The sequence below is a fragment of the Furipterus horrens genome, unplaced genomic scaffold (assembly GCF_987537825.1).
Source record: "Furipterus horrens unplaced genomic scaffold, mFurHor1.1.pri manual_scaffold_11, whole genome shotgun sequence".
Lineage (NCBI taxonomy): Eukaryota > Metazoa > Chordata > Mammalia > Chiroptera > Furipteridae > Furipterus > Furipterus horrens.
In genome coordinates, this window is record NW_028327181.1 from 57734461 (window position 1) to 57748710 (window position 14250).

General features: G+C 50.9%; 2 protein-coding genes across 4 annotated transcripts in view; both read left to right on the forward strand.

Moving 5' to 3' along the window:
• The window catches only part of NCBP3 (nuclear cap binding subunit 3), a 32995-nt gene extending 28029 nt beyond the window's left edge, over positions 1-4966 (forward strand). For 2 of the 3 annotated variants that reach the window (XM_090290979.1, XM_090290977.1), the window contains exons 14-15: positions 97-259; positions 747-892. In XM_090290979.1, coding sequence (XP_090147105.1) covers positions 97-171 — 75 coding nt within the window. In that variant the 3' untranslated portion in view covers positions 172-259; positions 747-892. Of the gene's footprint in view, positions 1-96; positions 260-746; positions 893-3040 lie in introns of those variants that run through there. The other variant, XM_090290978.1, reaches the window with a different exon arrangement.
• A 4952-nt stretch (positions 4967-9918) lies between these two features.
• The window catches only part of ITGAE (integrin subunit alpha E), a 59149-nt gene continuing 54817 nt past the window's right edge, over positions 9919-14250 (forward strand). Inside the window, exon 1 of the mRNA XM_090257331.1 lies at positions 9919-9981. Coding sequence (XP_090113457.1) covers positions 9948-9981 — 34 coding nt within the window. The 5' untranslated portion in view covers positions 9919-9947. The remainder of the gene's footprint in view (positions 9982-14250) is intronic.

The following is a 14250-nucleotide window of genomic DNA, read 5'->3' on the forward strand; positions in this document are numbered from 1 at the left end:
ATATTTTTAACATTGTGTCTTTTAAAAGAAATGTTTTACACAGTTCATCCAAAGAGCAGAGAACTGAACTTCTCACTATTGCCTTGGCCCCGACAGCTGTTACCAGCACCCTTTTCCCAAGAAAAGTCAATTCCCAGGTGCTTATTGGACAGCCTTCGAGGGGGAAGATGAGGGAAGCTGCCAGTTCACCCTGCCAGGACCCTAGTGTGGGGACCGAATCTCATGGACCTGACCTGAGAAGTGCACCAGTGCTACCCAGGTAGATGAGAGACACAGCGCCAATCGTGCTTCTGTTCCTACCTGGGGGTGTCTGTTAGGGACCTCTTGCTGACGATCAGCTTGAATTGAAAGTCAAGTTCAGTACTGTGGGGTTTTTAGGAACGAAAAATTAATTCTGGATTTGGGGTGGGGTTTTTTTGTGCTAGGGGTGGGGTCATGGGGCAATGTTGAATAATTTTTAAGTTTGTATTATGTTTTAAAAATAATGATTTAAAAGTTTAAATTTTTAATTTTTATATGTGAAAATACTTCCTGTTGGCTAGAAGGGAAGCTCAAGTGGTGTCTTATGTGCTGTTAAATATATATTATATACTTTGGAAGAAGGCAAAGAGAGGAGTCTCATTATTTTTAAATGATCCTAATTGTATAGCCTGTTGTACATAGAGTTCAACTTGCATTTTTGGTCACTGTAGAAAAAAAGACCCATCCATCCATCTGAGATGGGGCTTTGTTTGTTGTCACTTTAGAAGCAATACATGGCATTCTTTCTGTCTCCAAGTCCTGGCACCGGAAGACACCTTCAAAACTGGTAAATAAGATAATAGAGAAATTTTAGTTCATTTATTTCTAAACTCCTTTCAGATTATTTTAACCACAAAAAAACTTTACATTATTTTGTTTTCCTGTCTGATTTATTTTTTGAAGTACTTAATATTTGCATTCCTCTGCAGACTTAAAAATAGTGTTTCGCTTCACTTCGCTAGAACTTAGGAGTTAGAGACAGAAAAGCCTTTGTCCCTCCTGTGGTGCCACAGCTGTTCCCGTCAGGAGCGCTGCAGTGCCCAGTGCAGCCCGGGGTCCGGAGCTCTCGGCTGGTGGCCGAGCTCAGTTAGTGGAGCCGTGGACAGCTGATGAGGTGCAGAGCGCTGTTGCTGGCGCAGTAAAGGGCTGTGAGACCTGAGAGCTGCAAATGCTGTGTTGTCCCTGTTTGGTTGGTTAACATGCTTTTTTCTCTCCCTTCAGAAAAATTAGAGCATGATATGTTTTAGCTTTCTAATAGGATTCTAGGAATAAAGATAGTTTAGATTTCTGTGCCAGTTGAAACCTAAGTTTCTGAGGCTTCTCAGCTCCTCTTGTGCTTTGAAGCACACAGTTGAGAGCCAGGTTCTTGAGGAGGGTCTGGGGAGTTGGTCGAGGGAGGATTACAAGGCCCTGAGAGTCAGAGACCTGGGTGCCGGTCCCTGGCTCTGCTGCAGGGGTCTGGGCCTTGGTTTCTCCATCTAGCAAATGAATGGGCTGGTACGAGAGCTCTGGCTTTGTCAGTGTGTCTTAGTGGTGTTTGACTCTTTGCCATAGTTATGGCTGCAGTGAGCTGGCCAGCACTGGTTTCTGTTGCAGGTGCGAGAAGGGTCAAGCGGACCACTGAGGTTGTGCACGAGATTGTGGGCAGGGACTTACCCCCGTCCCCTTCCTGTCTGCGGGTGGGACAGGGTCTCCTCTTAGGCTTCCCTTTGGGTTCCTAGTCATGACCCTTCCCTAGCTATAGATGGGGCCCATCTGTCCCATGGCCTTTTAGCTCTCACCAGTCACCTGTAAGAGACCAGAGAAGATTTTCTGGAAGGGCGGTGGTGTATGGTCAAAACTGGGTCTTGGGTCTAATCAAGAAAAATGGCAATTCTCATAAACACACAGAACCCAGAAAGAGATCTTTAAGGATTTTAAGTGTATTTTTGAAGTTATTGGCCTTTGCCTCTCTTGCTGTCCAGTCTGCACTCAGGCACTCAGATTTTGCAGTATCTCAGGCAAGCCCTGAATATCCAAGCCCTTTCTTTGGAGTTTGGGAGTGCGGCTGGGTGGTCAGGACAGTCCCCTGGCAGGCAGCTCAGTGGGCTTTTATGCTGGACACTCTTCATGTATGTGGGCAGCAGGGCTGTGCACTTTTCGTATTCCTCTTGGTCTTTACATGTGTAAGGTTTTAAAAACGTTTTGCTGCTTGATAATAATTAGATACCTCATTTCTATTTCCCACTGTTCCTCTTGGGAGAGGTATCAGCTACCCGTGGGATCTGGTGGAGCCCTCCACAGGATGTACCCTCTCCTCCTCTAGTCCAGCCCCACGAATCCCTCCCCGTAGTTCAACCACTGTCTTCTCCCGCTCATCCCTGTGGCAGCCTTTCGCTAGTCTCTGCCTCATCTCTCCCTCTGTTCTGCACACCATAGCTAAGATGAACTCTTGTTGTTAGCAGTTCATTGAGATGTAGTTTATGTAGCACACAATTTACCCATTTAAAGTGCAACCATCACCCCATTAGTTTTAGAAAATTGTCATCACTAAAAAGAAACCTTGTATCCATTAGTAGTCATTCCTCATTCCCTCTTCCCCACTCTGGCAACCACTATTTCCGTCTCTATGGATTTTCCTATTCCGCACATTTCATATAAATGGTATCCTACACTTTCTGCCTATTTGTGACTGGCTTCTTTCACTAACCATATTTTCAAGGTTCCCCATGTTGTAGCATATATTGGGACTTCACTTCTTTCTATTGCTGAATAATATTCCATTGTATGGCTCTACCACATTTTATTTATTCATTCACCTGTTAATGGACATTTGGGTTGTTTCTGCTTTTTGACTATTATGAAGAGTGCTCCTGTGACCATTTACGTACAAGTTTTTTCATGGACATACGTTTTCATTACTCTTGGGTTATATACTGAGGAGTGGAATTGCTAGGTCATATTGTGACTTACTTTTAACCTTTTGAAGAAACAGACTGTTGTCCAAGTGGTTGTTGCATCATTTTTCATTTCTCCACAGCAATGTACAAGGTTCCAATTTTTCTCCATCATCATGAACAACTTATTTCTGATGTAAAGTGGTATCTTACAGTTTTGATTTGCATTTCCCTGATGACTAATGATGTTGGCTATCTTTTCATGTGCTTCAGGATGAACTTTCATAAGAAAAGTTACTCCTGTTATTTCTCCGCTTAAAACCATTCCAAAGCTTCACCATTGCCTGCCCTTTCTGGTGTGGCTCAGTTGGTTGGAGCATCATCTCGTACAACAAAGCTTGAAGGTTTGATTCCCAGTCAGGGCGCATATGGGAGGCAACCAGTCGATGTTTCGCTCTCACATCAATGTTTCTCTCTCCTCTCCATTCCTTTCTCTCTAAAATAAATAAACATTTTAAAAATTAAAAAAAAACAAAGCTTCACTGCTGCCCTTGGAATAAGTCTTAAACTCCTTTGATAGCTCACTAGGCTTGTCAAGATCTAGCCTCTGGCAGTATTTCTGGCCTGTGCGCCCCATCCTCCTCCCCTGCCCTCTGTTTGCTGCTTCCCTGGGCTCATCTTGATCTCCCCAGCCTTCCAGATTCTGCTCAGTGCTATTCCTCCTGCAGTGACACCTTCCCCTGGTCCTGTTGCCCTCCTGCCTAGCCTTCTCTTTTCCCTCATCCTCAAGAATTGATACAAGAGGCTGTCTTCAACTTCCAGAGCCAGGTTACAGGTCCCTGCTTTGTGTCCCACGGTACTGCACATGGGAGTCTTGGCCCATTCCAGGGATGGGTTATAAAGTCATGCCTAGGATAAAAATTGGTTGTAATCAAAATTCCTCTTGGAAACCCTGAGGAAGGTGCCGTGTTGAAGAGCGACATCATGAGCTCAGCTCGTTCCTGCCCGTGTGGGAGCAGACCACAGTTCCTTTGGTTGAGCACCAGGTGGAGTGGCTGGTCTGCAATTATTAGCGCTGCATTGTATAAGAAATACTTTTTTTAGGTGTCAGAGCCCCACTCGTGTGAGCAGAGGCGCTTAGGAACTGAGGCCAGAGGCGCAGTAGAGGCGCGAGCTCACCTCAGTGAGCAGAGGCAGGTGGACTGGGCCACGTGATTGTCCTTTTTCCTTGTCTTTTTTTCCCAGACAAATGCCCTAGTGTTTATCTAAGTGAGGTGTGTATAGGATACCAAACCTCTGTACTCTTCCAAGCCAGCACACCTTTACACTGGATTGTAATCCCCTGTTTCTACGTTGTCTTTTTGCCAGACGGTGAGCTCCGTGAGAGCAGGGACCACGTCTGGCTCGTTCCTGGGGTTTCCCCAGTCCCAGTACAATGCCTGGCACCTGACAGGTCCCACATAGACGTGTAATGGATACGTAAACCCCCAGCTGCAGAAGCAGCTCCGTTCTCTGTGTCCTTGGTCCTCTCACAGGCTAGTCATTGTTTTTCTACCTTGTACACACAACACTTGGTTTTTCTGTTTTACTTTCCCTGCTAGCCTGTGTGCTCCTCAAGAGCAGGTGTCTTCATGTTGTTACCTTTGTCTCCTCCCACCACGCCAGTCCAGGGTGAGTGGAGCTTAAAGAGTGTTTGGTAAATGAATGAACTGTGGTAACCAACCCTGCTCTGGCGCCTTTGTCTGCAGGTCAGTCTACTTCTGGCCAAGGCCACCAGATTCAGAAAGAGGAAGATTGTTCAGAAACACATGCATTGTATTTGTCTAAGAAAAGAATCTCAGTTGTTAGACCTCGATAAAATTTGAAGTTTGGTGATCTGGTCACATCTGAGCTGAAACTTACCCAGCTCTGTGAAGGACTGGCTAGAGAATCATGTAGCTAAGAAGGCATTCATCTGCTCCAAGAGGGCAGGAAAGGAAGTGGGCAGGTGGACGAGAGGCCCAGAGAGGGACTGCTGAGTTCTCAGCCTCTGGTCCTGATGGTGAGGAAAGGGATGGCAGGCTAAAGAGGGCGAGCGGAGACGGGGCGCTTCCCGGGTGGCCCCTGCGTGAAGCAGGGCTCCCACTCTCATGGGGCGTGTTCCTCAGGTTGTGGCGGCTGCTAGCAGGCGATTGGACTCCACCTAACAGCAAATCGTGACTCACAGGTTAATTAAGTGCTGCACAAATAAGTTTAATGTATAATTACTTAATTTTTAAGCCTTATATAATAAGAAGTAAATTAGACGTTAAACCATTTTTTTCTTTGAAGAACTAAAAGGACAGAATTTTTTATAATCAAGAAGAGCACACTTGCTTGGAGCATGAATAAAAAACTACTCTGCAAAAAAAAAAAGAGCACACTTGCTTCAAGGCAGACTGTTGCTGTGTACTCCCCCCACCAGTAACCTAGAACTTCCCTTATATGTTTATGAAATAAATCTTAGAAGGAAAAACACTGTAGCATTTTTAAAAAGTGAAATTTCTGAACATTTCACAGAACTTAGATGTTCCGAGGAGCAGTTAGGGAAATGCCAGCTCAGAAGCCTGTTTCGGGTAGTTGTGAGGCATTGAAGTGGGGTTTTGCTGTGATATAAATGAAACTCTAGAGTATGGGTAGTAGCTGGTCTACCAAAGTCAATACTCATGCCCTGGGGTTCATTTTTTTTAAAGATTTTATTTATTTTTAGAGAGAAAGGGAGAGAATATCCATGTGAGAAGGAAATATTGATCGGTTGTCTTCCATACACTCCCCGACCGAGAACCAAACCAGTGACCTTCTGCTTTGCGGAAGAACACCCAACCAACTGAGCCACACTGGCCAGGGCTTTACTTATTTTTGTTTGAGCAATTCTAGAGTTCCTGTCTGGGTGACCAGACTCTTCAGTAGTGAAGACTTATGTCACCGCACCCCTAGACCAGTGCAGGTTAGTGAGGGCAGGAGGCCCACGCAGTCGGCAGGAAAGAAGGCACGACCTGCCCGTCCCTTCTGGGGGCTGCCCTGTGTTTAATCCTGTGAAGCATCCCTTTTGTCTTTGGTGAGGGTTTCCAGGGGGCCTGCCAGAGGGGTGCAGCCCCTTAGCTCAGGTAGAGTGTCTCTTGGGGAGGGTCAGATAGTGTGGGGGACAGGGGCTGCAGCCCTGGGCACTCGCTTGGTCTCAGTCCCTCCCAGGAAAAGACTTAGCAAGTCCCTTTACCTCTCTGGACATCAGTTTCCCTGTCAAATGCAGGGCTCAGCTTGGATGATCTGCAGTTTTCTTTTAGTGTTAATGTGAGTCGTAGGCTCTTTGCTGTGCTTTCTCAGGGAGCATCAGGACTGTAAGCTGGGCAGGAAGGAAATGGGGGCAAGCGAGAGGCCTGAGCCCTTGGACCCTTGGTTGCAAGTACAGCCCCGCCCCCTCGCCCAGCCTCTCAGTTATGAGTGATGGGAGGTTCCCTTGCCTTGCTGCCTCCCCATGCAGACCCTTCCCCAGCACACACAGACACTATCCAACGTTTTATTTGGGAGACTGTTTTTAGGAGGTGGCCCAGTGTATTAGTCAGCCTGAGCTGCCATATCAAAATACCAGAGACTGGGTGACTTCAACAACAGACTTATTTTCTCACAATCTGGAGGCCAGAAGTCCGGGAGCAGGGTGTGAGGGTAGGTGGGTGCTGGGGAGGCCCTCCTCCTGGCCTGCAGACGGCTCTCTGCTCACTGTGTCCTTGCGTGACCTTTCCTTGTTGCATGCACTGGGAGAGAAGGATCTCTTCTTTTCCTCTTCCAAGCCTGTTGGGTTAGGGCCCTACCTTTATGATTTAAATATCTCCTAAAGGCCCACCCCCAAATATAGTTAAATTGGGGGATATGGTTTCAACATACTAATTTGGGAGTGGGAGGGACATAGTTCATTGAATGGCACCCAGTAACGCAAGGATCCCAGCATATGTTTGTGGAATAAGGTCCCTGCTTTTTAATAGCTTATGAACTGGGAGGGATTTAGGCCTGTGGGTCTGCAGGCACTAGGTTTGTAGTGGTTCAGAGTCCTGGTTCTGGAGGAAACAGACCTGTTTGAGTCCCAGGTCCGCCACTTACTAGCCTTGGGCAAAAATGACTTAAGCCCTCTCTCTGAGCCAGCATCCTCATTTGTGAAATCGGGTTAACCCAGGGGGGCTGGCTGTGAGCATAGAATGAGGGCTTGCATGCACGGCGCTCGGAACCCAGCCTGGTGCTGCCTCCTGAGTGCTCGCCCCTCAGCTTCCCTCTGCCCGCCCGGTCCTCCGCTGCAGTCATCTCCCTAGTCTGGTCTCAGTAACATCCTCGCTCCTCCCAGTTCCCTCTTAGGACTCAGAAGGCCAGTGGGTAACGAGGACCGTTTCCTGGTTGAGGCTGTGAGGCAGGGCTGTGGGAACCCCCGTCCACTGGTGAGCAAGGCTTCAGTGCCTTCACTGCGCGCAGAACACGGCTCCTCCACCCCGGAACTCAGAACTTTTTATTTTGAAATTACAGAACATTTTCAAGGGTAGAATAAAGAACATTATGCCACATTTTATCATTTATTCTTTTCCTCCCTCTTCGACCCATGAACTGTTTGAGTTACTTACATATGTCCAGTTCCTTAACTCCCTAAATAGTTTATTGAACATTTCCTAAGGACAGGGACATTTTCTCATAATGACTATAGTATAATTATCAAATTCAGGACACATATAATTTTATCTAATCAGTACAGTAGTACCTAAACTGTAGTTGATGTTTTAATTTTTCCAAACAGTGGGTTCCCCCCTGTTTTTAATGAAATCAGTTCCAGCCAGAGTTGATGCACTTAGTGTACCTCTCCACAGCCATACCATTCACCTCATCTTTCTGGCCATAACCAGGGACTTGACTTTCCGTGTATAGCATTCCCAGGAATGGTATTAAAATTTGCTGAACCAATAATGCTTTTTAAAGCAATTTTAATTTTTTGTTCTAGGATCCAATCCAGTATCACAGACTACATTTATTTTGCTTTAATCTGAAACAATTCTTTAGCCTTTCTTTGTCTTTTAGGATACAGTATTAATGTTTTTGAAGAGTTCAGTCCATTTATGCTGTAGACTGCCCCTTGAGTTGGCCCCTTAACATTTGTTTAAAGTAAAATTAGTTAAGAAGTCATTTTCATATTCCTTTAGGATACATATGTACTCGCTGAAGGCCCAGCTTTGTACATAGCCCTTAGGACCTTAAGTTTGGGTTTGTGGGGACAGCAGTGACTATCAGGAGGGCCTGAGGGGCCCCTGTACCTGCTCATGATTAGGCATCTGCCATGCTGGCATCAGCAAGTGTGGCTAAAGGCCTCTTAGGTGGTGTGCAGGATGACTCCTCATTCTGGGCGTCACCGAAGGTGCAGGAAGTGGCCCTGTGCCTGGCCCAGCATCCAGTCATCCACCTCGCCTGGCCGCCTGAGGCATCCTCAAGTTCACACTCCAAATGTGAAATCCTGCTTCTCAGAAATCTCGGGCAAGCTGCTGTCTGGGGTTCTAGCCTGTCCCTACTGCTGATCTCCGTGGGGCTAATCTGTTGCCCCTCAGGGACAGTGGTGGGAAGAGGAGCCCCCTGTGGCTCTGCTAAGTGCCCGTGGCACTCTGAACAGGTGTGTGGTGGGGAGAGTCACTGAGCCCTGGAGCCAGCCTCTCACCTATGACAAGGATAAACTGATTTAAAATGGGCTTCATTGTGATCCGGGAGGCAACTCATCAGACCTGGAACTTCGCTTTTCAATTGTTTAACTTCTCTGTTAGATGGTATATAGTGTGAAAAATGGTGAATTGTAATCTTTGTAAACAAACAGCCCTGTAACATCGGGGAACTGTCTGACTAGTAGGCATTTTGTCAGACCAAAGCAGACAATGCAAAAAAGTGTCATCAATCTTTACAAAACTTTGGCCAAGCAAGCTTTACTGTGAGAAACGAAATAAAATTGATTTTCATCTAGTCCTTAAGTCAACACCATTGTCTACTGTGTTTTAACACTTATATTAACACTTCAAAGTACTCTCCCTGGAGATGTGGGCATTCCTGTGAGACGTAGAATCCCCTGCCTTTTTAAATGTAAATTAATTAAAATGAAATAAAATTTAAAATTTATTTCTTCAGTCACACCAGTGACACGTGGGGCTCATTTGCCACCTGTGGCTGGTGGCTGCTGTGTTGGACTGTGCGGATGTAGAACATCAATCACCAAGTTCTGTGGGACATGGGGGTGAGAGAAACTTCCTTCAGTGACAGGCTCGGTCACACAGGGGGGGTCTGACCCATGAGGTTAGCATTGAAATAGGACTGCAGACCGTTCGTGTCTGTCCTCTGGGGTGCTGGGCTGGGTCGGAGTCTGCTGAAAGACCCATGGAACTGGACTTCCAGTTCTGGGAGCTCAGAGCTGTTACTAGTTCTGGCATCACGGTGCTGTGACCAGTTTCTACAGGGTGCAGCCAAAGCCGAGCTGAGGGCGATTTCAGTCTGCACATTGGCTCTTCCTGTGCACCGGGCCCTCCATCGCCTCGGGGCCTTGAGGGCAGGGCCAGGTGCAGGAGCCCAGTTTCCAGCGGTGGAGGCACTTCCTGTGGGAGGGGGAACCTTTATCACTGCTGAGGCAGCTGCCACCAACGTCCCTGGGCTGGGTGCTGGGCTGAGGTGTCTGGTGGTGTGTTCTGGACCAGGGGGCCTGGGACTCCCATGGATGGTAAACAAACAACTGGATTAATACTGCTCCTGGCCAAGGACATCGAGAGCTGCTCCCGGGCCACGCCACAGCTCACCGTCCCCGAAAGTGTGCACGGTGGACAGGGCTGACGGGTGTCTCCACGCTCCCAGGACTCAGCCCACAGCTGCCGAGGACACCGCGCAGCCTGCTGTGTGCTGGTGGGAGCGTCTGTGTGGTTGAAAGTGCTGTCTGCCTGTGTCCGCGCCCCTGTCCCCGCCTCCTGGCCACCTCAGTGAGGAGGGGAAGCTGAGCGAGCCAAGGCCCACTCTGCTGCCTCTGCTTCAGCTAGGATGTGGCTCCTCCACACTCTGCTCTGCATGACCAGTAAGTCAGCCTCGGCCCTTGCTCGGAGGGGCAGCTGTGCTGTCTGCACGCCCTGTCTGTCGGTTGTTTGTCAGATAGGCTCAGTCAGAGCCAGGGGTCAGAGAAAGTGTGGAAACGTCTCCGGGCAGATGCTCTTCCTCCGAGGGTGAGATCCCCAGGCTTCCTCAGAAAGACCTCTGAGCGCTGTTGACAGTGCTGACAGCTGGTGGCTTCAGGCTCCAGAGCTCTGCCACCCTGTTCCCTCTCCAGCCGACTCCCCACCCCAGTGGGCCCTCTCCCGTGGCACCCACTCTGGGCCAAGCCTCGGGTCTGTGCAAAACTCATTTTGAGTGGAGCTGATGGTGCCCCCTCCCCTGGCAGAGCATGCTTCTACAGATCAGGGGTTCAGCTGATGCAGCGAGGCCCCTGTGAGAAAGCGCCGCTGAGAGCCGGGGGTTGGGGGGTGTCAGTGTGGTAGAGGGTGAATGCATTGACGGAGACTGCTTCCTGTTCATGATGTTGGGGCCGGTATGAGACTGTGTGTGTGGTGGTGGGAGGGAGGGACACTTCCTCCTCCCACTGCCTGGGGGCCCCATTCTGGCCTTTAAATGTCCCGTGGGAGCCCCTCTGGCAAGAAGCGCTGAGCCTACAGGTGCCCACAGGGCCCTGGGGATGGATTGAGCACAGCCAGCCTGGAGGCTGCTCAGATTGAAGCGTGAGGCCGGGCTGGTCCTGCCTGGTGATCGGGGCAAGCTTCTGGGGTCCCCTGCTCTGATCAGAAGAATGAGACAGACATCAGGCAGAAGTCGTTTCAAGACCACTGGGGGCGTGAGTTCTCCCTGAAGGATTGGCCAGAGCCAGCCAGTGAGCTCCAGAGTCTGCGTGCTGAATGCCTGCTGGAGCGCCCTCAGGCTTAGCGTCCACCACGGGGCCAGACCAAGAGGCAGGCCACACACGCAGGGCACCAGTGAAGCATAGATTTTGGGACACATTCTAATGTATGATCTTACAGAAGCCTCCAAGTAGTCATCATGGAAATATCAGAACTTGGTTGAACCTTCTTTTCCTTATTTGACAGTTTAGACTTACCTTTATTTTCAGGAGGGTGGAGAGAGTCTCTTTGTAGTGTATGGCTTTGACCCCCCATCGCCAAGACTGTCTAGAGAAGATGCTTAGATTCTGAGTCACACCCTCGCAGTGGGGAGGAGGTGACTGAAGCCCACAGGGGCAGCGACTGGCCAGGGTTACAAGTAAGTATGAGTAGAAATGAGGGTCCAGCCCAGGCTTCTCTCCTGTCTCCCACCTCTGGAATACCTCATGGCCTGGGACACTAACCCTGGTGTCACTTTCGGCTCCATTTGTTTGTCCCCCACGCTCTCTGGAATGACCTGCCTTCACCCCAGCACCTTTTTCAGACACGTCCATCCAGGTGACACTGACTCTCCAGAGGCCTAGGCACTCCGCAAGCTGGTGGAAAGCAGAGAGCAGGTTGGAGTGGGCTTGCAATGACTTACTTAGCCCACAACGTGGCTAAGTTATGGGAAGGATGTGGGAGCAGGACCCCAGCAGCTCCAGTTTGGGTGGGAGAAATGAAATTGTGACAGTTCTGCTCCAAGCTGTGAGGTCCTGAGAGCTTTCAGGAGGGTGTGAAACTAGCCCCAAGTCTTGAGGATCTGAGAAGGTGACAAGGAGATGCTGGGGAGGCTGGGAGGGAACCCCTCAGACTGCAACTCCAAGCCCAGGGCCCTGAATTCTGTGCCTGGCCGGGCCTCCCTACGTTACGGAGAATCCAGGACTGTTCCTGACCTTCCACTCTTCCAGGACGCCCACTGTGGGGATGTCCAGTTCTCAGGCATGGGAGCAAACGTGGTAACATTCGGTGGGGGGCGGTTCGAGTCAGGTGCAGATACGCAGATGCTGAAGCCCTGCAGTGGCCCATGTCCCACCCGTAGGCCCATTTCACTCTACCCAGTGGCCTGCTGTCCCAGGTCAGTCTTCTTCCCTGGCTCATGCCGTGACCACAGCCACTCACTTCTCCTCCCGGGACCTGTCAAGAAGGGAACTTGGTCAGCCTACAAACCTTCCGGGGGCAGGGAGGGGAGGCCATCATGTGGAGTGTGCGGTGGGAAACCGTGGTCTTGGGGGGAGGGGGACTGCAGTGTCCGAGGTGGCCCAGCAGGTGGAGATTCCTAGCAAGTACAGGCTGGGGCTTTCTGTGCAGAACAGCAGTGTGGACAAAGATGGGTGTGACAAGTGTGTTGAGGAAAATGCAGCGTGAGGTCGGAGTGGGAACAGAAAGCTGTCCAATCTGACATTGCCTGTCGCACCACACATGGTAGACCCTGGGGGTGAGGGCACTCCCTGTCCTGGGCGTCTGAGAAAAAAGAAGGCCACCTGCCTACCCGCCCCCCACACACACACACTGTAGCCCCAGGGGCAGGCCCCTTGGGGCGTCTGTGTGAGAAGAAAGGCCACACACACAGACACACACACACTGCAGCCCCAGGGGCAGGCCCCTTGGGGATGCCTGCAGGTCTCACACGGGGGAGGGGAGGGACCACATAGGCTGAGGTAAAATGTCAGAGAAGCGCAGTGTTTGCGGGGCAAGTCAGAGGGTGGTGCAGGCCACGCAGGAGCCCGGCGTCTCCCACCATCCCTGGGAGGTTGTCTTCAAGGGTGTGTATGGGGGCCTGTGGCGGCTGCGGGAGCTGGGAGGGACCCCCCTGGGGACAGTGGAAGCCGCAGCAGTGTTGAATGGGGTGGTGACATGAGACTTGCATGTTGTATGGAAGATATAGTCCTGCAGAGAGGAGAGGCAGAGTGGCTGGCCAGTGAGGACGATGCTGCTGTGGTCCGGTCCTGACCACGGGGGTGTGGGGGCAGGTGAGCACACGGAGAGGAGGGGAACTCCTGAGAAATATTTAGGAGGCAAATCAGAAAACCCATGAGCGCTTAGCGCAGTGCCTGGCACACAGCCAGGGCTCAAGACCTGTGGGCCAGCGTGGCCAGGCAGACTGAAGGTGAGGGGCACCTCGGGGCTGGGGTGGCTGGAGTTTGGTGCTGAGGCGCTGAGGCTCCCGTGGGAGAGACCAAGGTGGGTGGGCCAAGGTGTGAGCTGCTCCACCTCATGGGTGCTCTGCAGTTGCCTCTGAGGCATCACCCCCCCTCCCCAGGCCCCTCTGGGCATTGGAAGTGGGTGTCAGGACACCTATGTCTAGTCCCAGGCCCACCGCAGGCTCCCGGGCCTCCGTGTGCTGAAGCAGAAACCAGAGCTGTGCGAATGTGTATTTAAAATGCCCAGTGTGCTGGGGGGGAGGGGGTGGCAGGCAGTGGTGGCTGACAAGACGGAGTGAGGGTCCTAGTCTGACTCAGCAGGCGGGAGACAGCTTGGGGAAGGCAGCCCTGTGGGCGCTGTGGTGACAGACACTGGTTCAGCTTGGCTGTCACTTCTGACAGCCTGTGAGGGGGGCTAGAGACGGAGGGCAAGGCTGTCAGAGGGAACGTGACAAGCCCTTTCTGTGGTTATAACTCTAACGTCAGCACTCACGCACTGAGCCCCTAGCTCAGTGTCAGACGGGCATTGCCCCATTTGATCGGCACAGCCTCACACCACAGATGGGGACACTGAAGGGAGGTGACAAGCCTGAGGTCCTTCAGTGACTCCGAGGCAAAGCCAGGATTTGAACTCAGAGGACTGTCTCCCTCCGGGACCAATGCTATTTTTCTGGGTCTCAGTGGGAAGGGAAGGGGTTACCTGATGTAGGGACAGCCCTAGCAGAGGCTAATGTCTTGGGCTTGGGGGAAGTCTGTTCCAGCAAGGTGGTCACCCCTGGCAGACCCCAGGCACGGAGGGGTGGCAGCTGGTGACTGGGAAAGCTCAGCAGACACTGTGCCACCCTCCACTCAGGTTCCCACTGACCTACTTACCAGCCCTCGCACCAGGGCTCTGCCCAGCTCAGCGAGCTGCGAGCACCTCTGGGGCCGTGCCCAGCTTCTGTGGGCTGGTGGTGACCCTGCTCTCCCATGACCGATCCCTCAAGCTTTTAATAAGGCTTTGGAATCAGAAAGACCTGGGCCCCAGACACAAATAGTTTTTCCCCGCGGACCACGAGCAAATCACTGGACCTACCAAGCTTCAGCACCTAGCACGGGTGCTCCGGAAGGGTGGCTGTGATTTTCTCTGCTCCCCTTTCCCACTCCTGAAAGATCTTGCACCAAGGAGTTGAATAAAGGGAATACGGGGGTGGGAGGGGGTGGAGAAGGGAACAGGAATGTGGCCCAGTCTGACAT